This window comes from Schistocerca nitens, chromosome 3, assembly GCF_023898315.1.
Source record: "Schistocerca nitens isolate TAMUIC-IGC-003100 chromosome 3, iqSchNite1.1, whole genome shotgun sequence".
In the NCBI taxonomy this organism is placed as follows: Eukaryota; Metazoa; Arthropoda; class Insecta; order Orthoptera; family Acrididae; genus Schistocerca; species Schistocerca nitens.
The window spans coordinates 685,562,636-685,587,466 of NC_064616.1; the positions used below are offsets into that span (position 1 = coordinate 685,562,636).

The 24,831-nt window shown below is 42.9% G+C and overlaps 1 protein-coding gene across 1 annotated transcript in view; it reads left to right on the top strand.

The window, feature by feature from the left end:
- The window catches only part of LOC126249389 (coiled-coil domain-containing protein 63), a 465,360-nt gene that overhangs the window by 403,524 nt on the left and 37,005 nt on the right, over positions 1 to 24,831 (top strand). The window contains exon 8 of the mRNA XM_049951042.1: positions 13,460 to 13,718. Coding sequence (XP_049806999.1) covers positions 13,460 to 13,718 — 259 coding nt within the window. The remainder of the gene's footprint in view (positions 1 to 13,459; positions 13,719 to 24,831) is intronic.

The window sequence follows — 24,831 nt, forward strand, 5'->3', positions numbered from 1 at the left end:
CCCGAGGCAGGATTCGAACCTGCGACCGTAGCAGCCGCGCGGTTCAGGACTGAAGCGCCTAGAACCGCTCGGCCACAGCGGACGGCCCCAACGTGATACTGAAATACGGTGTTATTCAGAGCTAACAAACCATAGCTGGTACTTAGATACAACAGGAGTCGCCAGCATATAAGCAGTATCTACAAGAATTTAGCACACATGAAGTGTCATTGATATACAGTGAGAAAAGGAATGAACCAAGGACTGAACCCTGGTGGAAACTATAGTGGCTTCTTTGAACTCCAGATGACTCGCTGCCATCTCATTTTGAGACAGCTACTGAAACAAAGTATTGTACTCCTTGAAAAATGTAGTTGTTTCATTTTCTTAAGTAATGTAACGGACAGTCAAATGAAAACGAATCGCTTGGGAACAAAGTAGGTAAACTGTTTATTATTTGAAAAGTAATGGCCAGAACTGTTAAAACAGTTATCCCACTGTGAGCCAACACGACCAATGCCATCAACAAATAATGTTTGCGGTTGCCTATCGAACCATGGTTGTACCCTGGCCTACACTTCTTCGCCTGAAGTAAACCGACGGCCCGCCGACAAGACGGCAATGCTGTTTCGAGTATGTTGCAGAAGTTTCGCCGGAAAGCGCTTACACATCCTCCATACAGTCCCTATCTCTCCCTGGACGACTTTAACATTTTAGAGCGCTGAAGAAAGACATTCGTGGTCGTCGATTTGCTTCGGACGAAGAGGTGCACGCCTGAGTACAATCATGGCTCTGTAGCCAAACTCAGATATTTTTATTTGCAGACATTGATCGTCTAGTCTCACAGTAGCATAAATGTGTTAATATTTATGGCAACTAATTTTGAAACAATGAAAAGTTTAGTTACCTTTTTGGAAATTTGTGGTAAGGTCTTATGGGACCAAACTGCTGAGGTTGTAAGTAGGCTGTTTAGGTTTTTTTATTGGTAACGCCACGTAGCGCTCTGTATGAAAATCACTGGCTGTGCTGTGTGCAGTCTGAGGCTGGTTTGCATTGATGTTTGCTATTGTAGTGTTGGACAGCTGGATGTTAACAGCGCGTAGCGTTGCGCAGTTGGAGGTGAGCCGCCAGCAGTGGTGGATGTGGGGAGTAAGATGGCGGAGTTTTAAGAGCAGATGATCTGGACAGAGACAGTAAATTTGTAATATTGGATATCATGGACTGATATAGATATTATGACTTTTGAACACTATTAGGGTAAATACATTATTTGTTCTCTATCAAAATCTTTCATTTGCTAACTATGCCTATCAGTAGTTAGTGCCTTCAGTAGTTTGAATCTTTTATTTAGCTGGCAGTAGTGGCGCTCGCTGTATTGCAGTAGTTCGAGTAACGGAGAGTTTTGTGAGGTAAGTGATTTGTGAAAGGTATAGTTTAATGTTCGTCAGGGCCATTCATTTGTAGGGATTATTGAAAGTCAGATTGCGCTGCGCTAAAAATATTGTGTGTCAGTTTAAGCACAACCATGTATAATTTTTCTAAGGGGACGTTTCATATGTCGACCCCTTAGCCGAGGATACCTCACTTGAATCTTCTGATTTTTTCTTGTAGTTTGTGTAATTAGTGTAGCTATTGTTCATTGCTAGCGCGTAATTATAGAGAGAATTTCCTTTGTAGTTGTAGCTTTTAATTGTTGTACAGTAAAACAGTTGTGGCATGCATGTAGATTTGCACCAAGTATTTCGCAGCTGCGCTTGCAATTAACTAGATATTATTTTCAGTGCTATGTTAATGTGTTTTCTTATTTTGCTCTTCAAATTGTGGTTTTCTGTGTTGTCGTGTGAAATATTGTGACAATAATGGCGTGTGAAAAACGTAATACTAGGCTCCAAAGTAAACTGAGATATGACAGTGAAGACGAAAGCAGTGTGTTAGCGCCACCGTGTAATGAATTAAATAATGTTCATACTAGTAATTTGGTAATTGTGCATAATGAAATGGAGCGGGCTGCAAATAATGGTGTAGACAGTGAAACAATTAGTGAACAGGGAAGCATTATCGATCGATCGGTCGGCAACATTTCGCCTCAGGAATCCGAAATGACAGGACACATTCTTGCAAATACTGTAGATTCAGGTTTTGTGTCTTCACCGTTTTTTCAAATAAGTCAAGACACATTTTCTGCTCGTCAAAATGTGAATGTTGCCGGTGCAGATGCACTGCCGAAAAGCATAGAGGAACAGATTCCAGACACTAATACATTATAATTGCAATTAATGCAAGAAATGAAACAAAATCAGAGACAAACACAGCAACAGTTAGACAAAATGGAACAAAATCTTCAAAAGTTAGAGACAATAGAACAAAATCTTCAAAAGTTAGACACAATGGAACAACACCAGAGACAAACACAACAACAGTTAGACGCAATGGAACAAAATCTTCACACTACGCTTGAACAAACACGTGAAGATTTAACTAATGAGTTACATAAAATCGAATGGAAATGTCAAAAAGTCTGTAATGACGTGAAAACACAAATTTGTGAGCATTTCCAACCTATTTTTTCGCGTCATGAAAATGCATTACAGAATCACGAAGCAGCTAATAAGGAACTGCAAACTATTGTTCATGAAAATCACGACACCTTGCAAGCTAAAATTGACACTGTTGCATCTACCGATTCGGTTATGCAACTTGCAAAAACCCAGGAACAGTTAAAGGACACAGTAGATACGATTTCAACACAAATGGACACTCTGAAACTTGGTTCAGAAAAACACATTGAGGAAATAAGTTCACTAACGGAGAAAGTAGCCGAACTTTCGGGTCAGTTCACTAACTTATCTACAAAGGTGGATGATGATCTGAGTGACACAAGACCTGTAGCCTTCACTGACACAGAAGAGTACGAACAAATTAGGAAATTCAGACAAAATCAGGAATCAAATTAATACGCAACACAAAAGAGAAATCCGGGAAGTACAAGATCAATTGTCACAAGGAATACAAGAATTACATATTTCAGAGGACACTCGCGCTCCAATATGGGAAGAGGGACATAGAAATACGGAAAAGCCACAAAATAATAGCACCGCGCATTTCGGAAATTATGAAAGAAATTGGCAAGGTGCACCGAATTTTGAGATGGAGCCGCCAAAACGACGTAACAATGACCGACATGCGACTCGCCTACTTGATGATTTTGACTATAAGCTGTTTATTACTACATGTAAATTCAAAACATTTAAGAATTCTGGCAACGACATTCATCCACAAGCGTGGCTTCATCAATTCTCTCATTGTTTTCCTCCCAACTGGTCATTAGAGCACAGATTAGAATTTATGTGTGGCTATTTAGAGAATGCACCAGCTGTGAGAATGCGATCGGTCATTCACGATTGCCACAATGAAGGAGAATTTTATCATGCCTTCCTCTCAGCATATTGATCTCACGCTACACAAGACCGAGTAAAACATAGCATCATAATGATGAAACATTCGAACAATCCGAATTTTCCAGTCTTGTGAAATATTTTGAAGACATGTTGCACAAGAATCAGTACCTGTCAAACCCATACAGCCCCTCAGAACTCATCTGCATTTGCTTAATCAAATTGCCTGAACATTTACGACACATTATTTTGGCAGGACGTTGTAAAGACGACATCGAAGCTTTTCAGGGACTGTTACAAGAATTGTAAATTGACACTGACAATCGCGGAACGCGAAAACAGGAGTACAAAAATTACAGGTCACATCCGTCACAATTCCGCGATGACAGAAATAATAAATGGACACGACAAGGCTATTCTTACAACGTAAATCGTGACCAAAACAGACACCACCCGTATGACAACTTTTGGCAGAAATAATAGTTACAGAGATAGATCGCACTTCCGTAGTAATGAATATGACAGAGATAACCATAGAAACAGACAATATGGGAACCAAAACAATCATTATCAAGGGAGACAGAATAACTTCAGACGTAACAGTTCAGAGCGCAGTTACGCTTCAGGGAGAAATTCTCCACGACGTGATCGACAAGAAAGAAACTATGGAATCAACCGACATGACGACAGACGATATGATCGTAACGACATACCTGAATTGCATCAGAACTGGCGGGATTCAAACAGGGCAGGGCCCTCTCGACAACGTGAATTTGTAGAAGTTAGGTCTCCTAATCGTGATAACGACGCGCGCCAACGAAGAAACAGACAATGACTCGCCCCGCAGGCAGCCACGTGCGCTGGCTCGGCTTGAGGAACATAACACAAGGTAACCTTTAGAAAAATTCCAGTATTCCTTACCGACGTATACAACATGATAATTGCTTTCAAGTTGAAACTCTGCGTACTAGAAAGGGTAAATGATTGCACCACATTTCACATGTGAAACCGTTTATTGAAAAATAATCTGCTTTTTAACTTAGTCTTTGCCATAAAATTTTTCACTTCACGTTACTAGTACGCGTTGTCACACTTAGAAACTGTTATCATGCAACAATGTTTTGAAGCTAACTATCCAATCTAGAACCTAGGGAACATATTTAGAGAGTAATTATCACTGCATTGTGATAGTGAACAGAGGACACATTGTTACTGTGTGTGTACATTCTTGCTTGTTAGTTGCACGATTACGTAACGACTACAAGGCTTACATACTTAGAACATATACTGCTAATGAGATTTTAATGCAACATTTTGGTTTACTTGAAAAGACATTCTTTATTTGAAGTACATTCTGTGAGATTAAAGATGACTTAGTATTTGGTTTCTTTGACAGCTACACGATTATACCACGACGCTACTAATGTGTGACACAATTTACGTTGTTGCTTTTGCGGTGTATCTGTTTTATATCTGCACAGTTTTTCTGTATTATTCTGGAAAGTACAACATGTTTTAGTAGTAACTTTTGTGGTATAGCTACAATGAGACAGCCTTTTCAAATGGTTCAAATGGCTCTGAGCACTATGGGACTTAACATCTATGGTCATCAGTCCCCTAGAACTTAGAACTACTTAAACCTAACTAACCTAAGGACATTACACAACACCCAGTCATCACGAGGCAGAGAAAATCCTTGACCCCGCCGGGAATCGAACGCAGGAACCCGGGCGTGGGAAGCAAGAACGCTACCGCACGACCACGAGCTGCGGACCAGCCTTTTCCGTTGCACAACAATACGTTACAGTACACTACTTTCTTCATCACGGCAATAAGCATAATAACTACGATATCTATACGCAAAGCATTTCACTTTTGCTTATGATGAGGTGATTACATTGACTTCAGCAAAACTTTACTTACAGAGGACGATAACTACGACACTTCCACAGAATTATCTTACAGCAAGACGCACATTTAGCGCCGCAGTACACGTATTTGAGTGATTAATTTTGTACTTAAAACATTTAGTTTTAAAGATATTTGAATTACAAAGAAAGTTTTCCGTGATACATTTCATTCCATTTCTGTAATCTGTAACACCTGAGGGTATAATTACATTAATCCTCAGGGGGTACACGCTTACTTTGTGTACCATGTGTTTGGCAAGCACAAGGAGCCGTAGCTGTGGCTGGTTTGCATTGTTGTTGGCTATTGTAGTGTTGGGCAGCTGGTTGTTAACAGCGCGTAGCGTTGCGCAGTTGGAGGTGAGCCGCCAGCAGTGGTGGATGTGGGGAGTGAGATGGCGGAGGTTTGAGAGCGGATGATCTGGACAGAGACAGTAAATTTTTAATAGTGGATATCATGGACTGATATAGATATTATGACTTTTGAACACTATTAAGGTAAATACATTATTTGTTCTCTATCAAAATCTTTCATTTGCTAACTATGCCTATCAGTAGTTAGTGCCTTCAGTAGTTTGAATCTTTTATTTAGCTGGCAGTAGTGGCGCTCGCTGTATTGCAGTAGTTCGAGTAACGGAGAGTTTTGTGAGGTAAGTGATTTGTGAAAGGTATAGTTTAATGTTCGTCAGGGCCATTCATTTGTAGGGATTATTGAAAGTCAGATTGCGTTGCGCTAAAAATATTGTGTGTCAGTTTAGTGTTGATCGGAATAGGTAAAGAGCGAAATGTCTGAATATGTTCAGTTCTGCTCAGCTGTTTGAAAATCAAATAACGAAGAGGTTTATCAGCACAGTAATTTATTGATTTTTCTAAGGGGACGTTTCAAGGTCTTCGGTCCCTACGCTTACACACTAGTTAATCTAACTTAAACTAACTTGCTCTAAGGACAACACACACACACATGCGCAACGGAGGACTCGAACCTCGGACGGGGGGGAGCCGCGCGAACCGTGACAAGACGCCTCTGACCGCGATGCTACCCCGCGCGGCTTACTTACCTTTTATCCACGTGTCTGTTTCTTTTGACTGTCCCTTAAAAGTCATATGTCGAAACCTACAGTACCTAAAGACTTGATAAAGTTAAGAAATGTTGGATGGTTGCATCACTGCTGTCCATGGCATGTTTGAAATCGTCAGTCGCTTTTTTAATGCACTTTGCTGTGTTATTGTGTTATAGGATATTTATCGTGGACGTTATATGTTTTAATATAATCGGTCAACTGTTCGTGAAAAATGTACTCCACGGCTTAAGATATTAGAAGTATCTGCCTGTGGCTAAGAATCAGTCGCAACTTGAGAGCTAATTGCTGTCGAGAATGTGCCTTTTAATTCGTCTGCGTATACTTCAATAATTGCATTAGGTTTTGCTTCTCCAGTACCGAAGTCGAACAGTATTTTCCACAATAGTGCGTAAAAAAAGGAGAAACGCATGATTTGGTGATGTGCACGCTTGCTTTTGCTTTGTTCCCTTTACACTAAACAAAATCCAGGAGTTGGGTTTCGCTTGAATTTTCCTGTATGCGGAGTACCGTTGATTCATTATGTGGCACAGTTCCGTAGCCAGCCATTAAGTGGAGATTTTAGCTGCAGTTCTTTGTGTCTCTCGTGACGGTTACTGTTGTGGCTTGGCAAGACAGCCAACCCACTATGAGAGGAAGCCGAAAGGCACGCGTTTTAGCTCACGCAGGCTGGCGTGAGGTCTGGAACAGGTCAAGGAAATGAGACTAACAAAAAACGTACGTACCTGCTGGAATACTTAACTTTAATCCATAAATGGTGAACATCGCTCTTGACGGTACCTGTTTTACAGCATCAATAGTAACTGGTAATGGCGCCTTGCTAGGTCGTAGCAATTGAAGTAGCTGAAGGCTATGCTAACTATCGTCTCGGCAAATGAGAGCGTATTTTGTCAGTGAACCATCGCTAGATAAGTCGGCTGTACAACTGGGGCGAGTGCTAGGAAGTCTCTCTAGACCTGCCGTGTGGCGGCGCTCGGTCGGCAATCACTGATAGTGGCGACACGCGGGTCCGACGTATACTAACGGACCGCGGCCGATTTAAAGGCTACCACTTAGCAATTGTGGTGTCTGGCGGTGACACCACAGTTACATACTGGTACTATGATACTATCGAGGTCAAGGCTGACTGATAGGATGATACAGCTCCAGGTTTTGATGGTTTACAGGTTGCCTTCTTCAGATAGTCACTGCAACATTTTCAACCACAGTATCTGGGGGAAACATGCATGACATACAGGCATACGTCATATAACGTCAGAAATGTGAACTGCACGTCAGTGTTCAGAAGATACAGTATGGCCTTCTGTTTCGGTGCTTCTTGATTTTTAGGCACACAAATACACCGCATACACACGTGGCCGTTGTGAGCAACATTGCCCTGGATGCCTCATTTCTCGTTACGATGACTTTCTCAGGTCACCTATGTCGCCAGAATTGACAGATTGTGACTTTTTCTTTGAGGGTATTTCACGGAGCGAAACTATGTTAACAAAACCAAAAGTGTAGTGAACCTGACAGCTGCCGTTAAGGAAGAAGAGGATTTGATTGACGAACAGTTGTCATGCTGAGTTGTCAGTTACATGTAGTAAAGTTGAAAATTGTATTCGAAAGAATGGCCGCCACTTGGATAACGTAGTTATTCGTAAGAGACTATGTAAACCAAACACCAGATGTTAACTTTCGAAGTTGTATAAATAATTTTTTTGTTAAGAATCAGCTTACCACTGTTCATTTGTAAACCGTCTGTTTCACGTAGGTCGCCATAAAGTATGCTCCCTTCAGCCTTGCCACATTGAAACTAACGTAACAAGTCACAAAGTGCTTTCTATTTGTTTTCATTACTTAACCACTGATTATGGAACACCTCCGAAATCCTAGCAACTGCTTTCAGCCAAGTTGGCGTACACAACTGAGACAGAGGCATGCATATGAGGAAAGTGAACCGTGCACAAACTTTTCCCCTTGCAGTGCGATATGGATTCACGCCGTCTTCATACTTAGAAATAGGATCCTCGTCATGGGAGTAAGCGAAGTACTCAGCAGATGGAATCGTCGACAATACCCGGAAACGAGAAGACGTATATAGGGAACATTCGTAAATTAATATCAGAAACTTCTACGGCTTTCAACCGAAATTCTTCGGGCAAACACTGAACTCACGAGACGCAACGGTCGTATGTGCCACTGTCATCCGTGTCTTTGTCATTGCGACGCACAAACAAGATAAGTTGTCAGGAGCCTAACGGTGTTTGTTACAGCGCCACATGTAACCCACTATAGGTTACGAAACAAGAGATTATAAAGTCTTTGGCGTAGGTACTCATTCATATTTTTAACCGTTTCTTCTCCTACCACATTTTCATACATTTTCGCTTCTTCCAAAGGTCTAAATCTCTGGACATCGAGGGCAGAGTCATTACGGCTGCATTTCTGATTGCAGTGTGTTTAGAATCAAATACGCTTCTTCTGAGAAAAGTGCTGTTAACTCTAAAAAATGACGCGCATTACTCGACTGTAACGAAATATGGATAACGAGCGCGAGTGTACACAATTAATATGCAGTCCTCGTGGCCTGCTCGTCGCTCGCAAATTCTGGGCTCCTAGCCGGTTTACTGAAACATCGCTGTTTTCGTCTGGCGGTCCACCCTTCTCGCCCCCCCCCTCCCCCTGGCATACACAAACGCACACACACACAGACACACACACACAAACACACACACACACACACACACACACACACACGGCATAAATAGCTTTTTATTTATTTTCACCGGAAATTCTGGAAGTGGTATTTTGTTGCATGTGACAGGCTACACAGGTACTTACGATGGAAACTGTGTGACAATAAAAACAGCAATGAAGATAAAACCAATTTAAAGAGTTTCATAGTATTAGTATGAAGGTATTCGTCACTTTTTATTACAGCATTAATAAAATACCATGTCGGATAGTAAATAAACTAGATTATTGCTGATGACAGCAAAAGCGTGCGAAACTCTAGGAGAACACAGCAATTTTTTTTCTGTAAAAACAACTAGGGCTATATTCCTTTACAAACATATTCCTTATTAAGATGTCTGAGGACAAGGGACTGTAAGAACATCACATACCAGTAAATATCCAAGAAGTTATGTTTTGTGGATAAATTCTAAACCTTTTATCTGGAGAAAATTGTGACTTTAGATACATAACGAGAGTTTCTGACTTTCTCGTACGCCGTTGTTTAAATTACCAACTGATACGAGCACCCAGATTCGTGGACTGCTGAAGAAAATTTGTATCAAAATTAACTGAGAAAACTGAGCACTGTGACGAACTAAGCATAACGTCCTCTGCAGCAGAGTTCATTTGCTACGGAAACTACACAGAACGAGTGTTCGTAAGTAATCACAATTCCCGTCCTTAAAAGTAAATACTCATCAAAATTGGATAGGATGGGGGTTTCCTAGCACAGAAATTTATGTGAAACGATTAATACACTAAAAGTAGCTACGCTTGGGACAATTATAAATGAACATCAGAGGAGAATTGTAGTTAGATTGGCGTGGTTTTGGAAATAGAGCATTTTAAGTTTTAGGTTTCTATTATACACTTTGAAGACATGTGCTTAGACGAAGTAGTTGCCATTGTAGAAATAAATCCAGGTCTTGGAATATTTCGTTTTTGTGCTTAAGGAACGGCTGGGACTTCTGGTAAAGAGGAAAGAAAGATAACGGTTTATTGTTCCGTCGACGACGAGGAGTTTATTAGCGACGTTCAAGCTTAGATTAGGGAACGGAGAGAAAGAAAATCGGCCCGTTCACTTCTAGTGAAGCCATCTAGGTATTTGCTTTAATAGCTTCATGGCAACCAGGAGGTCCTTTGAGACAGAACATAAGCTGGGTTTGGAGATGGCTGGTGAAGGAAATCAGCGACATCTTTCCCAAACATCACACTATTCAGGTGAACCAAGATAAATCTTTATGTGCATGGCTCGGTGGTCATTTGAACAGCCATTCTCCCAAATGTCTTGCGATGGTGCCACTTTGCTCCGTTATTTTAGGTGAAAGGGGGTTGGTTATGCACTATCACTTTGCTAAATGGCACATTCGCAACTAACTGAGTTATGTTACAAAGATTCCTAACGTTAATAGATTTTCATATTGGTTATCAATGAAGGGGAGAGACAATATAAACGGTGTAAAATTTGAATATACTAAGTATCATTTCTCTTTTAGAATTTGTATATGGTTCGTTGATTGTTTCGAGGGAGGAGTCCAAACAGCGTGGTCATCAGTCCCATCGGATTAGGGGAAGATGGGCAAGGAAGTCGGCTGTGCCCTTTCATAGGAACAACACCGGAATTTACCTCAAGCGGTTTAGGGAAATCACGAAAATCTTAATCAGGATGGCCGGACGCGGGTCTGAACCGTCGTCCTCTCGAATACGAGTGCACCGTGCTAACCAATGCGCCACCTCGCTCGGTAGAATATGTGTAGGGTAACAAATGTAATAACCCCGAGGGTAACAATAATTTTTTTGTTTCATTCCTTCAACCCATAAACGCGAGAGTGTGGAATACACTCCTGGAAATGGAAAAAAGAACAAATTGACACCGGTGTGTCAGACCCACCATACTTGCTCCGGACACTGCGAGAGCGCTGTACAAGCAATGATCACACGCACGGCACGGCGGACACACCAGGAACCGCGGTGTTGGCCGTCGAATGGCGCTAGCTGCGCAGCATTTGTGCACCGCCGCCGTCAGTGTCAGCCAGTTTGCCGTGGCATACGGAGCTCCATCGCAGTCTTTAACACTGGTAGCATGCCGCGACAGCGTGGACGTGAACCGTATGTGCAGTTGACGGACTTTGAGCGAGGGCGTATAGTGGGCATGCGGGAGGCCGGGTGGACGTACCGCCGAATTGCTCAACACGTGGGGCGTGAGGTCTCCACAGTACATCGATGTTGTCGCCAGTGGTCGGCGGAAGGTGCACGTGCCCGTCGACCTGGGACCGGACCGCAGCGACGCACGGATGCACGCCAAGACCGTAGGATCCTACGCAGTGCCGTAGGGGACCGCACCGCCACTTCCCAGCAAATTAGGGACACTGTTGCTCCTGGGGTATCGGCGAGGACCATTCGCAACCGTCTCCATGAAGCTGGGCTACGGTCCCGCACACCGTTAGGCCGTCTTCCGCTCACGCCCCAACATCGTGCAGCCCGCCTCCAGTGGTGTCGCGACAGGCGTGAATGGAGGGACGAATGGAGACGTGTCGTCTTCAGCGATGAGAGTCGCTTCTGCCTTGGTGCCAATGATGGTCGTATGCGTGTTTGGCGCCGTGCAGGTGAGCGCCACAATCAGGACTGCATACGACCGAGGCACACAGGGCCAACACCCGGCATCATGGTGTGGGGAGCGATCTCCTACACTGGCCGTACACCACTGGTGATCGTCGAGGGGACACTGAATAGTGCACGGTACATCCAAACCGTCATCGAACCCATCGTTCTACCATTCCTAGACCGGCAAGGGAACTTGCTGTTCCAACAGGACAATGCACGTCCGCATGTATCCCGTGCCACCCAACGTGCTCTAGAAGGTGTAAGTCAACTACCCTGGCCAGCAAGATCTCCGGATCTGTCCCCCATTGAGCATGTTTGGGACTGGATGAAGCGTCGTCTCACGCGGTCTGCACGTCCAGCACGAACGCTGGTCCAACTGAGGCGCCAGGTGGAAATGGCATGGCAAGCCGTTCCACAGGACTACATCCAGCATCTCTACGATCGTCTCCATGGGAGAATAGCAGCCTGCATTGCTGCGAAAGGTGGATATACACTGTACTAGTGCCGACATTGTGCATGCTGTGTTGCCTGTGTCTATGTGCCTGTGGTTCTGTCAGTGTGATCATGTGATGTATCTGACCCCAGGAATGTGTCAATAAAGTTTCCCCTTCCTGGGACAATGAATTCACGGTGTTCTTATTTCAATTTCCAGGAGTGTACATTGTACATAAGGTACGGAAATGGTCAGTTTGCGGATCACTGTTACTTTTAAAAACCGTGCAGTCTCATCTTCACTAAAAATCCTCGAAGTCTATAGCGTGAATTTTCAAACACTCCACATAGTTAAATTGAAAATAGTATTGTGCTTTAAATAAAGCTTAGGTGATCTAGTCTATTAGCCTTTCCTCAGTGTAGTTCAGCCTAGAATTTAAGCCATGGCTACAAGTCCTTACAACGATCACTAAATTCATATGTAGCGCGACACCACAACGCACTTACCACAAACGTTTAGTACAGAAAGATTTTATACTGTGTTAAGGTTTTGTACACACTTTTGAGATAGCTGTATTAGGGAATAGAAGCTAGAAGTAGTACATTAGATACGAGAAATTCGAAACAAAGTTATCTATCTATGTCACTGATAAATTGAGGAGATTTAGAACGACGACCACATAGCATATTTTTGAAATTAACTGTTATTTTTTAATGTTTGCGTAAATAATCAAGTAAAATGTAAGGCCACATGAAACAGTCACGTTGAATCTCTGTACAATTCAATAGTGTCACTGGTAGCTGTTTACCATAGTTTTCGAAAATGCTCGAAGTTAACGAATCATCTTGCTTGCCAGGAGACGTGATGGGCCAGAAAACCAGGAGAGGCAGATGATTTGTTATTTTGTATCTTATACTGCTTTTCACACTGAGTTCCAATAAGACTGCTAAGCTTCCATTTCTAGGAGTAAAATCTCTAATGGGAATTGAGAATGGGTAACTAAACAGCCTGTTAGGACTATTTATGAGGAGAATGCTGCGCTCCGGCTATGGGTTTACCATATCCCTTGATATGTATCCGTGTAGAGCACACACACACACACACACACACACACACACACACTTGCTAATTAATACTCACAAGAGAGTTACAAAGTTTACAGTTCAGTACTGGTAAGAGGATATCAGTGGTGAAATACCTGCACTACTATCTTGCTTAGAACAGAAACAACGGATCTCTGTCCTTCAGTCTGGGACTGACTGACGCCGTAACACGATAAAGTTATGTTATTTCTTCATCCGACGAACGCCGCTAATGAGCCATGCAAATGCTTTGTTACAGTTAGAGGCGCTGCAGGACCAAGTGGATGTTCTGAAGACGCGCATAGATGAGCAGAGGGCGCTGAACCGGCAGCGGGCACAACAGCAGCAAGACTGCCTAGCAGATCTGCGGTCGCAGCTGGAGGAGAGGACGAAGGAGGCGCAGGACACTGAGGACGTCCTGAAGGATCGCAATGATGTCCTCAGCAAGGTGCTCGAGGGCATAGAGCGCATATTCTCCCTGGCACACTGTGCGCAGTCACCCGTCTTGCAGCTGCTGGGTGAGTTGGGTCAGCTGTTCCCCATTCCTGGTCTTTTTTCTGGAGTGAGCATATGTAAATCGACTTCTTCATGCATGTACAACTAAATTTTTATTTTATTAGAAATAATTTAGTCTCAGGTTTCTCACTTTCATAAAATTCCCAGTATGCGTTTAGCGTCGTAGTTCAATACAGTGCAGTGTTTCCGTCTATACCACAGGGTGAATATAAGTTATTGGTCGAGTTTCTGAGGCTTGTTTTCACCAGCACTCAGCTTAAATGGGTTATCTTACTAGCGTGGATTAGCGTATGTCTGATGTTTTCAAGTTGATATTTAATTCCATTTACTATCTAGTGGGATATTTGTACACGGTAGTTCAAAAACGGTCGCTTCATTTACCGATTACAGCTGTCGCATCTATGAGTATCTGTTATTGAAGTTCCACCAGGATTTATACGCAAATGTAAATACTGACATCATCTTCCATCGTCATCTGGGGATAGTTAATTACTGGTAATTATGTTTAACGAAAGAACTAGCTCTCTAGGTCAAGAGTAAATAATGATACAGTTGATTAAGTGCATGGAAGGTTCTTAACAGAACACAAACAAGTTAGTAAGAATAACTACCCAACAGTTATCGTTAGCAACAGAGACAGTAACGAAGCTTCTTTGGAAGCTATTATAGAGCATCTTGTAGTAACAAAAATTTGTGCACAGTCGGCCGGAATGGCCGTGCGGTTCTAGGAACTACAGTCTGGAACCGAGCGACCGCTACGGTCGCAGGTTCGAATCCTGCCTCGGGCGTGGATGTGTGTGATGTCCTTAGGTTAGTTAGGTTTAAGTAGTTCTAAATTACAGGCGACTGATGACCTCAGAAGTTAAGTTGCATAGTGCTCAGAGCCATTTGAACCACGCCATTTGTCCACAGCCTAAGGTTCGCATAGACAAGCATCAGTTTTTTAGAATTTTATGGATTCCGTAGAAATATTGGAACACGTGAGGCAATACTGACCTTATGACTTATCTTAGAAGAAAGATTAAGGAAAGGCAAACCTATGTTTCTAGCATTTGTAGACTTAGAGAAAGCTTTTGACTATGTTGACTGGAATACTCTCTTTCAAATTCTAAAGGTGACAAGGGTAAAATACAGGGAGCGAAAGGCTATTTACAATGTGCACAGAAATCAGATGGCAGTTATTAGAGAGTCGAGGGGCATGAAAGGGAATCGGAGAAGGTATTAAAATCCATGGAGAAGAAATAAAAACTTTGAGGTTCGCCGATGATATTGTAATTCTATCAGAGGCAGCAAAGGACTTGGAAGAGCAGTAGAACGGAATGGACAGTGTCTTGCAAGGAGGATATAAGATGAACATCAACAAAAGCAAAACGATGATAATGGAATGTAGTCGAATTAAGTCGGGTGATGCTGAGGGAATTAGATTAGGAAATGAGACACTTAAAGTAGTAAAGGAGTTTTGCTATTTGGGGAGCAAAATAACTGATGATGGTCGAAGTAGAGAAGATATAAAATGTAGACTGGCATTGGCAAGGAAAGCGTTTTTGAAAAGGAGAAATTTGTTAACATCGAGTATAGATTTAAGTGTCAGGAAGTCGTTTCTGAAAGTATTTGTATGAAGTGTAGCCATGTATGGAAGTGAAAAATGGACGATAAATAGTTTGGACAAGAAGAGAATAGAAGCTTTCGAAATGTGGTGCTACAGAAGAATGCTGAAGGTTAGATGGGTAGATCACATAACTAATGATGAAGTATTGAATAGAATTGGGGAGAAGAGGAGTTTGTGGCGCAACTAGACAAAAAGAAGGGACCGGTTAGTAGGACATATTCTGAGGCATCAAGGGAACACAAATTTAGCATTGGAGGGCAGCGTGGAGAGTAAAAATCGTAGAGGGAGACCAAGAGATGAGTACACTAAGCAGATTCAGAAGGATGTAGGTTGCAGTAAGTACTGGGAGATGAAGAAGCTTGCACAGGATTGGGTAGCATGGAGAGGTGCATCAAACTAGTCTCAGGACTGAAGACCACAACAACAACATGGCTATAATCGAGGTGGCTTAGGATTTGCTGGAGAAAAAATACCATACGATCAGAAGTATCTCAGCACTCCTGTGTAATGTGGAAATCAGCATTAGATCTCACTACAGATGGATCTGCCAGTGTGAAAGGAGAAGGGGAGTAATGTGTTGCCACAAAAGAAGCAGTTACAGGTGAATAGGTTGTAGTAACAAATTCATCAGGGAAATTTTAATACTCATAGAACTGTGCAAGTCGACTATTAGTGATGCGATTGTGAAGGGGAAACGCGAAGGAACAGCCACAGGACCAGGACCAGTCAGACGTCGTGTACTGACGGACAGGGATCTTCGAGTATTGCGGAGGGTGGCTGTAAAAAGTCGCATGAAATCAGCGAAGAAATCAGTCGTGAATTCCAGACTGCTACCAGTAGTGCAGTTAGCACAATGACTGTCCAGGGAGTTAAAAAAATTGGGTACAGTGGTCGATCAGCTCCTCATAAGCCACACATTTCTGTAGTCAACGAGGAGCGACGCTTGAGGTACTGTAAAGTGCGACGCCAATGGAGGCTTCGTCCCTCAGTGGTACACAACCCCACAGCAGGCTACAGCAGTCCACTCACCCCACCATTGTCCCCCACCAAAACCAGGGTTATTGTGCAGTTCAGCCCCCAGTGGACCCCCCGGGAACGTCTCATTCCAGAAGAGTGTAACCCCAATGTTTGGGTGGTAGAGAAATTATGGTGTACGCTTACGTGGAGACAGTTTTGCGCAGCAATTGCCGACATAGTGTAACTGAGGTGGAATAAGGGGAACCAGCCCACATTCGCCAAGGCAGATGGAAAACCGCCTTGAAAAGCATCCACAGGCTGGCCGGCACACCGGACCTCGTCACTAATCCGCCGGGCGGATTCGTGCCGGGGCCGGCACGCCTTCCCGTTCGGGAAGCAGTGCATCAGACCGCACCGCTAGCCGGGCGGGCTTAGATAGTGTACTTAGGAGGGCTGTAGTGATATCTAACTTGCCCCTAAAGGTAAGAGACATAATATTCCTGTACGGGAATGTAAGAGTTTCTAAAATATCGTTGATTTTGAATGTGATATCATAAAAGTAAACATTAATTGTGACATTTCTGAACGACTTGTGCTTCGAAAGATTTTCTTTGTTGTGAGAACTGTCATAGCACACATTTATCTGACCACTTTGGAACATAAGTTAACATTCCGAAAAAGCAGGAAGAGGACTTAATTTTGTAAAAGTACAGAACACTATCACTGTGTCATAGGTAGACCCAGTAGTACTTAATCGATAAGGAAAGAATGTTAGTCTTATATTGATAGCAAAGATTCTACTTTCCACATGGCCACACTACTCACTGAAATTCTATGTGTATGATGTTTCCTGACACACTTTCGTCGAGAAGAAAGTCTATATACTTTCTGGGATGCTACCAAAAAGAAAAAAAACGCTTTTCCCCTAACCACAAAGGACATCAAACCCGACCTACTTCAGGAGATTGGCAAGAAAAGTAATGCTGCCTGGACGTCTCTTCTATTGCGCGTCTCACATCGAGTGCACCTATCTTTAGTGTCCAAACTTCAGGTTTCCTGTTGTGTGGCAGTGATAAGGACACAGATTGAGTCACAGTTTAGTTTAGGATTATTTCATAATATTTATCTCAATTAAAGTTAGGAAGATCTTCTGGACTTAATGATTCGACTTCCACTGTGAGAAAAGCTGTTTGTCTACCCCTCAGAACATGTTCGCACTCTTCTCTTAACTTGTAAGATATGAGGCGGATGCTTTATACAGCTTCTTATACTCGGTAGAATTAGGGCACGAGGATACGTACGATAATTAGACATGCATATCGCGTAAAGTGAACATCGAGTCTCCGGGAGTGATTGGCATTCATGATATTCACACGCGTAGCCTGCAGTAGAAGAATTTTCATCTAGAAAAGTCTATAATTAAATAGCCCACCAACTGATAGCATTTAAGTAAATAACAAAAATTCTAATAAAGATGAGAGTCGATATCACATACCAGCGGTAAGGCTATTTATTAACTTCTCTAAGGTGTGGTGTCTCCATACTGTTGTTCACAATAAGTTAAGTTACGTGGTAGTGTTATGCCCTTTGTTAAATTCAATGTTATCTTCAAAGGTGACGAGACTGCTATCAGTCTCGCTATCTGAGAGACTGCTAACAGTTGAGTGTAGTAAGGGTGTAGATACATGGCACTGCCGCTGGCGCTCACGTTTAAGCTGCCTGGGCGAACCCCCTCTACTATGACCTGAGAGTACATTCATCATCAGCCATATGACTTTCAGATTTAAATAAAGGCCTTCTTTAGACCTCTGATGCTTACTTTCCCTCAAATTATTTAGTATTCCGATTGAGTACTAACTTCATTAAGTATTATAGAGAACCTTACGATTATAACTTCATAGACATCGTTGTTGACTAAGCTAATGTCAGGCAGTCTGATGGTCTAGAACTGAGAACACAAGATCTCGCGTTACACAGTGCAATTTGTTGTGTATCGGTAACGCTCAAGATTAGTAGCAGAACAGTTGTGGGTTGTTCTTGGATCTTTGTTTTGTATATCACCCCATTTTCTTCCAGCCGTCTCCGAAAATGGACAACGGCTTTTACTTGTTAATTTTTTGCACAAAAGAGATGTATGTAAAGCAAAGAAAACACAATATTAGCCCTTTTTAAATTCTATTTATAAAGTAAAACGTTATCCGAGAAACCTGTTTCAGAAAAAACTGCAGCTTTCTTTCATTTACTTAAAATTATTTTCTTTGGAGGTAATGACATGGGATTCCAACATTATGTACTCGGGCACATTAAATACACATCCGAGGCCTTTACGAGTACAGCTGACTGCATGGTTGAAACATATACAGCTACGCTGTACTTGTACGAGGGGATTTCAAAAAGCAAATTGCACTTTACTGTTTCAGGCTAAGTAACTGTTATTAAATGCTGCAGTGCACTTCAGAGTGACGTAGATACGTAACACTATTTTTCAATGTAGTCACCAAATCTCTGCAAACAACGATCGGTAAGTTCTACCGATCCTTCAGTTCCTCGACGATAGATATCTTCACCTTGCTCACGGAGTCATTCGCGAACCGCTGTGTGAATATCCTCATCATTGGAAAATCTTTTTCCCCATATGACCATTCAGCTTGCAGAAAAGAAGGAACTCGCATGGTGTATCATCCGGATTTCCTACTCAGCATCACTAATGTCTGTCAAACTGTTGGCACCATTTCACTGCGGCTGGACGCGACATTGCATTTGTTGCACATACTGTCATAATTTCACGGTAAATCTGTGTGCTGTTTAGCCATTTTGCCCGCAAGAATCGCACTGTCCTGCGTACTTCAACTTTGGAGTAGGTTTCCAGTTGCTGCGCCATTTCACTCCTACACTATGATAACTCTGTTATCCGCACTGTATTAAAACTGTCTGCTAGTAATCCGGAGCATATACTCTCTTCCCAAAATGTGCCACTTTTCCTGCGCAACGGCATTAGCGTTGGAAAACGTCTGTAACTTATTTTCTCAAGCCCCTAGGTGAAAGGTCTCGCTTCTAGAATCTGTATGTAATTCCTGCTCATTCTTGAAAAAAGAAAAAAAATTCTTAGTTCCTTGATGATATGAACTGTGTCCATATAGGGTCTAGCCTAAACTTGCGCTAGAAACTGCCCAAAAAGTGTTTTGCACCACCAGCATATCTGCGAATGCGTGAAGGTGTAAATCAAAGGGGCGCAATGAAAGCAAGAATAAGTCTTTCTAAGTTAAGAAAAAATAACTGTGATGTGAAATAATAAGAAGCAAATAACCAAAACAAAAACATTTTGTTTTATCTTGCATATTTTTGCACATGCTTGAAGGCAAAATTAGCTGTTGAGTAACATTTAATATTTTGATGCTCCATTGCCTGCATTTTAACATACGTGGTTTCCCTTGTTATGCAGTCTCACTCTTCGACGGCAGCCCTCCTGAGGTCATTCAAAATGTGGCGAAGGACACTGCGAGGACGTACTACCAGTCTCAAGCATACTGAAATGGGATCATGTAAACTGATACCAGTTCCCATTCCATTCGGTTGATTCCTACCACCTTGAAGAGGGTGTTCAAGAGGTGGGTGGGATGTGTTGGTTCATTATCGTCTTGAAAGACGACCTAACTACCGAAATGTTTACTGCCGAACTGGGCAGTCGTTTGGCGGGTCTTATCTCAGTAATGCACAGGTCTCGAACAACCCTCGATAATGACGAGAGACGTCTGACATCCATATACTGTACTAGTTCAAAACATGATTGAACCTTTTGCTTACTGAATCCGTGAGGCTGTATGTCTCATCATTGCGCTGGTATCCGGCACATTCTTCCACGAAGATCATCAAACAAGTCCTGCACACACCGGTAAGGAATACGTGATGGCAGGCGTTCCCTTAACCACCTTGTTAGTGTACTGCGGTACTGTGTGTTTTGTACTATTTTTCATAATGGACTCCCAGAGGCCTAATTGTAGTTTGGAGACGGATGCGTACTAGTTCGGCATAACCCTTCCAGTTGCTTCCAAGAAGGCATCAGGTGACTTTTTATATTTTTCTCGGAGTACGTAGTTATTTCCTGGAAGCATTGATGAGGAAGATAATGATGATGATGTTTTGTTTGCGGGACGCTCATCTGCGCGGTTATCAGCGCCCTTATAAAGCCCCTATCTTCACCCAGTGCAATCTCGCTACGTTTACGAATGATGATGAAATGATGAGGACAACACAAACACCCAGTTCCCGCCCAGAGAAAATCCCCAACCCGGCCGGGAGTTGTACCCGGGACTCCGTGATCCAGAGCCAGCAACAATAGCCACTACACCACGAGCTGCGGACGGGAGCATTATGGGAATACGTTTTATCACAAAACTCAAATTATTCAGGTCATGAGGATGGTGTGAAACATTTTTTTAGAAGTTCCCATTCGACTTGGAATTTATGATTTCGCCGCTGTTCACTTCTGCTTTTACCTAGTTACAAGATTCTAAAACTGTGTTGGTATCAGTATCGCTAATAAGTAAGACGGATTCTGGGACCTTACCTTGGCGGATCCTCCAAGTAACTAATACCAGATTAGCATTTTTTTTCTTCCTGATACGCAAGAAGGCTTGTTTTTACCTTCCAGTTATGTGGCTGACACAACCCATCTGTCCTACTGTTGTAAGGAGGGGTCTCTTTTAACCTAAATAACCCCAATGCACCCGAAACACATACTCTGCATCCTGAGTAGCCGTCTACTGTGTGTAAGCCTGACCTATTGAGGAGACGCCCTGCAGTGGTCTACCCGACAGCGAAGTTCAAACAATCTGCACCCAAGTTTGTTGCAGAACCAAACCACCGGACAGCGATCGGTACTGGGTTCCACGCTGCAAGTAGCGAGTGGTACTTCCAACATTTAACTCTCTCGTTTACAATTTTTCTCATGCCCAGCCAGTCGTTGTCATCAAGTGCCCTAAAAACAAAAATTGCTCAATTGTGTCTAAGAAGTGAAGTTTCCCTTTCGTTGTGTTTATTTTATATTATTTTAGTTATATTTTAATAGATTTCCATGCGTGTATTTTAACTTCGTCTAGTGAGTCCTTCCATTCACTACTGAAATAAACGAGGGTTGTTCGGAAAGTAAGGAACGATCGGTCAAAAACTGGAAACCACAGTGAAAATCAAAAGTGTTTTCTTTGCACATTTCGCTACACCTTCCAGGTACTTCTCTACATAGTCGTCGCTCCGACTTAGACATTTGTCGGAGCTTTATATCAAATTTCCAACACCATCGCCATAGAAGGCAGCCGCCTGTGCTTTCCGATAATTCTCTACGTTGGTCTATAGCGCGTAGCCTGTGCCTAAGTATCCAGCGTTTCATGTGAACAGAGATGATACTCATGACGAGCCAATTAGGGCTGTGTTGTGGGTAGTCGAACACTTCCCATCGAAAAGGCTGCAGGAGCGTCTTCACTGCCCCTGCCGAGTGAGGCTGAGAATTGCCATGAAGAAGGAAGTGCGTGACAGTTGTGTTAGATGGGCTGCATTCATTAAGGCGAAGGCTCTCAAAGGGCCCTCCTACTTGGTGGGAGACGTTGTTGTTCTATGCATCTTTACTCGCTCACAGTGTGCTCACAACTGAAAAGAGTGTCTTGATGCGATCGACGGGCATACTAGAGACACTGCCCAAAACGTCTGTGAAAAGCCTCGTAGGATTTTCACAGTGGTTTCCATTTCGCGACTGATCGTTCCTCACTTTCCGAACAGCCCTCGTATCAGCACTGGAACCGTAAAGTATCATCAGAAAAGTTAAGGTGCATCACATGTGTTAAGTAACAGGTATTCCTTTTTCTTTATCCAGATTAAGGATCAGCATATTTCTTCTACAGTTGCTGAGAATAGGTTTAGTGGCTTGGATTCTTCTTACCTGATATTTCTTTGAGGTCTGAACAGCCTAAATCGTAGTGTACAGGAAGCCATATGTTTTTCAGTATATCTGCTTTTGTAGCCAGCTGTTCATTTTCTTGGTTTCACGCTAATAGGCCGTCCCCTTTTCAAGGGAATCTGCCTTGAGCGATTTGCAGAAATCGCGGGAAACCTAAATCAGGGTGGCAGGACGAGGAATGTGAACCGTCGTCCTTCCAAAAGCGAGTCTGGTGTGCTAATCATTGTGTCACCTCGGTCGGTAGGTGAAGTGTAAATATCACAAATGCAGCGTAATAGAAAATCTGTTCATAAAAGGCAAAAAATTGCAAAAACTGAGAAGACAACCATGTTTTATCGATTTCAAACGCCATTAACAACGAAGGGACGAACAGAGGACTTGAGAACTCTTAACAAGAGACAAACACACCGTAAGTAATTTGAGCGCTCAAGTCATCGTGGTATACAATTAATAAGCTATAAATAGGAAACAGTAGAGATGTATTATGTATAAGGTACCACATTTCAGGAATGACAACAGAGCAAGCTATACAGGGTGGTCCATTGATCGTGACGGGGCCGAATGGCCGAATATCTCGCGAAATAACCGTCAAACGAAAAAACTACAAAGAACGAAACTCGTCTAGCTTGAAGGAGGAAACCACATCGCGCTATGGTTGGCCCGCTAGATGGCGCTGACATAGATCAAACGGATATCAACTGCGTTTTTTTAAATAGGTACCCCCATTTTTATTACATATTCGTGGAGTACGTAAAGAAATATGAATGTTTTAGTTGGACCACTTTTTTCGCTTTGTGATAGATGACGCTGTAATAGTCACAGACATATGGCTCACAATTTTAGATGAACAGTTGGTAACAGGTAGGTTTTTTAAATTAAAATACAGAGCGTAGGTACGTTTGAACATTTTATTTCGGTTGTTACAATGTGATACATGTACCTTTGTGAACTTATCATTTCTGAGAACGCATGCTGTTACAGCTTGATTACCTGTAAATGCCACATTAATGCAATAAATGCTCAAAATGATGTCCGTCAACCTCAATGCATTTGGCAATACGTGTAACGACATTCCTCTCAACAGCGAGTAGTTCGCCTTCCGTAATGTTCGCACATGTTGCCCAACAGTGCGTATTAAGCCGGTTTACGTTACCACTGTTGGTGAATGACGCTTCGTCGCTAAATAGAACGCGTGCAAAAAATCTGTCATCGTCCCGTAATTTCTCTTGTCGCCAGTGGTAGAACTGTACACGACGTTCAAAGTCGTCGCCATGCAATTCCTGGTGCATAGAAATATGGTACGGGTGCAATCGATGTTGATGTAGCTTTCTCAACACCTACGTTTTTGAGATTCCCGATTCTCGCGCAATTTGTCTGCTACTGATGTGCGGATTAGCCACGACAACAGCTAAAACACCTACTTGGGCATCATCATTTGTTGCAGGTCGTGGTTGACGTTTCACATGTGGCTGAACACTTCTTGTTTCCTTAACTAACGTAACTATCCGGGGAACGGTCCGGACACTTGGATGATGTCATCCAGGATACCAAGCAGCATACATAGCACACGCCCGTTGGGCATTTTGATCACAATAGCCATACATCATACGATATCGACCTTTTCCGCAATTGGTAAACGGTCCATTTTAACACGGGTAGTGTATCACGAAGCAAATACCGTCCGCACTGGCGAAATGTTACGTGATACCACGCACTTATACGTTTGTGACTATTACAGCGCCATCTGTCACAAAGCGAAAAAAGTGGTCAACTAAAACATTCATATTTTTTTACGTACTACACGAATATGTAATAAAATAATGGGGGTACCTATTTGAAAAAACGTAGTTGATATCCGTTTGACCTATGGCAGCGCCATCTAACGGGCCAAACATAAAGCCATCTTGTTCCCCCTTCAAGTTAGACGAGTTTCGTTCTTTGTAGTTTTTTCGTTTGATGCTTATTTCGTGAGATATTTGGCCCGGTCACTATCAATGGACCACCCTGTATAAATAAAAGTGAAAATGCATCTGACAAAAATTGCATTGTTTTGCTGTAGTGAGTGTAAGGGGGACCAGAAAGTTTCCGTTTGAGATCGTTGCTGCGACATATATGCCACCCAGAGTCACTGATGCGGGTATATAAGCACCCACATGTAGGTAAGGGGTCTGACTTTCCCACCGCCCCTCCTATGTTACCATCCATAATGCCAATTCCCACACCTTCTAGCCCTCTGCGGGGGTGCCCCAGGGCTCTGTCCTCTCCCCTCTCCTCTACCTCCTGTACACGGCAGATATGCCCCAACCCCCCCCCCCCCCCCTCCAGTACACCTCTTGCAATATGCTGATGACACCGCATTCCTCGCCCTCGCTCCTACCCTCCAACGGTCCCAACGCCTTCTCCAGAATCACCTTGACCTTTTTGCTGCATGGTGTAACCAGTGGCTCCTGAAAATCAATCCTTCCAAGACCCAGGCAATCATCGTAGGTCGTACCACTCGCTCCTTCCGGCTCCTGGATTTCTCCCTTACTGTCTGCACCTGTCCTGTCCGCCTCACCACCACCTCACCTAACTTGGCCTCACCATTGCCCTCTACCAT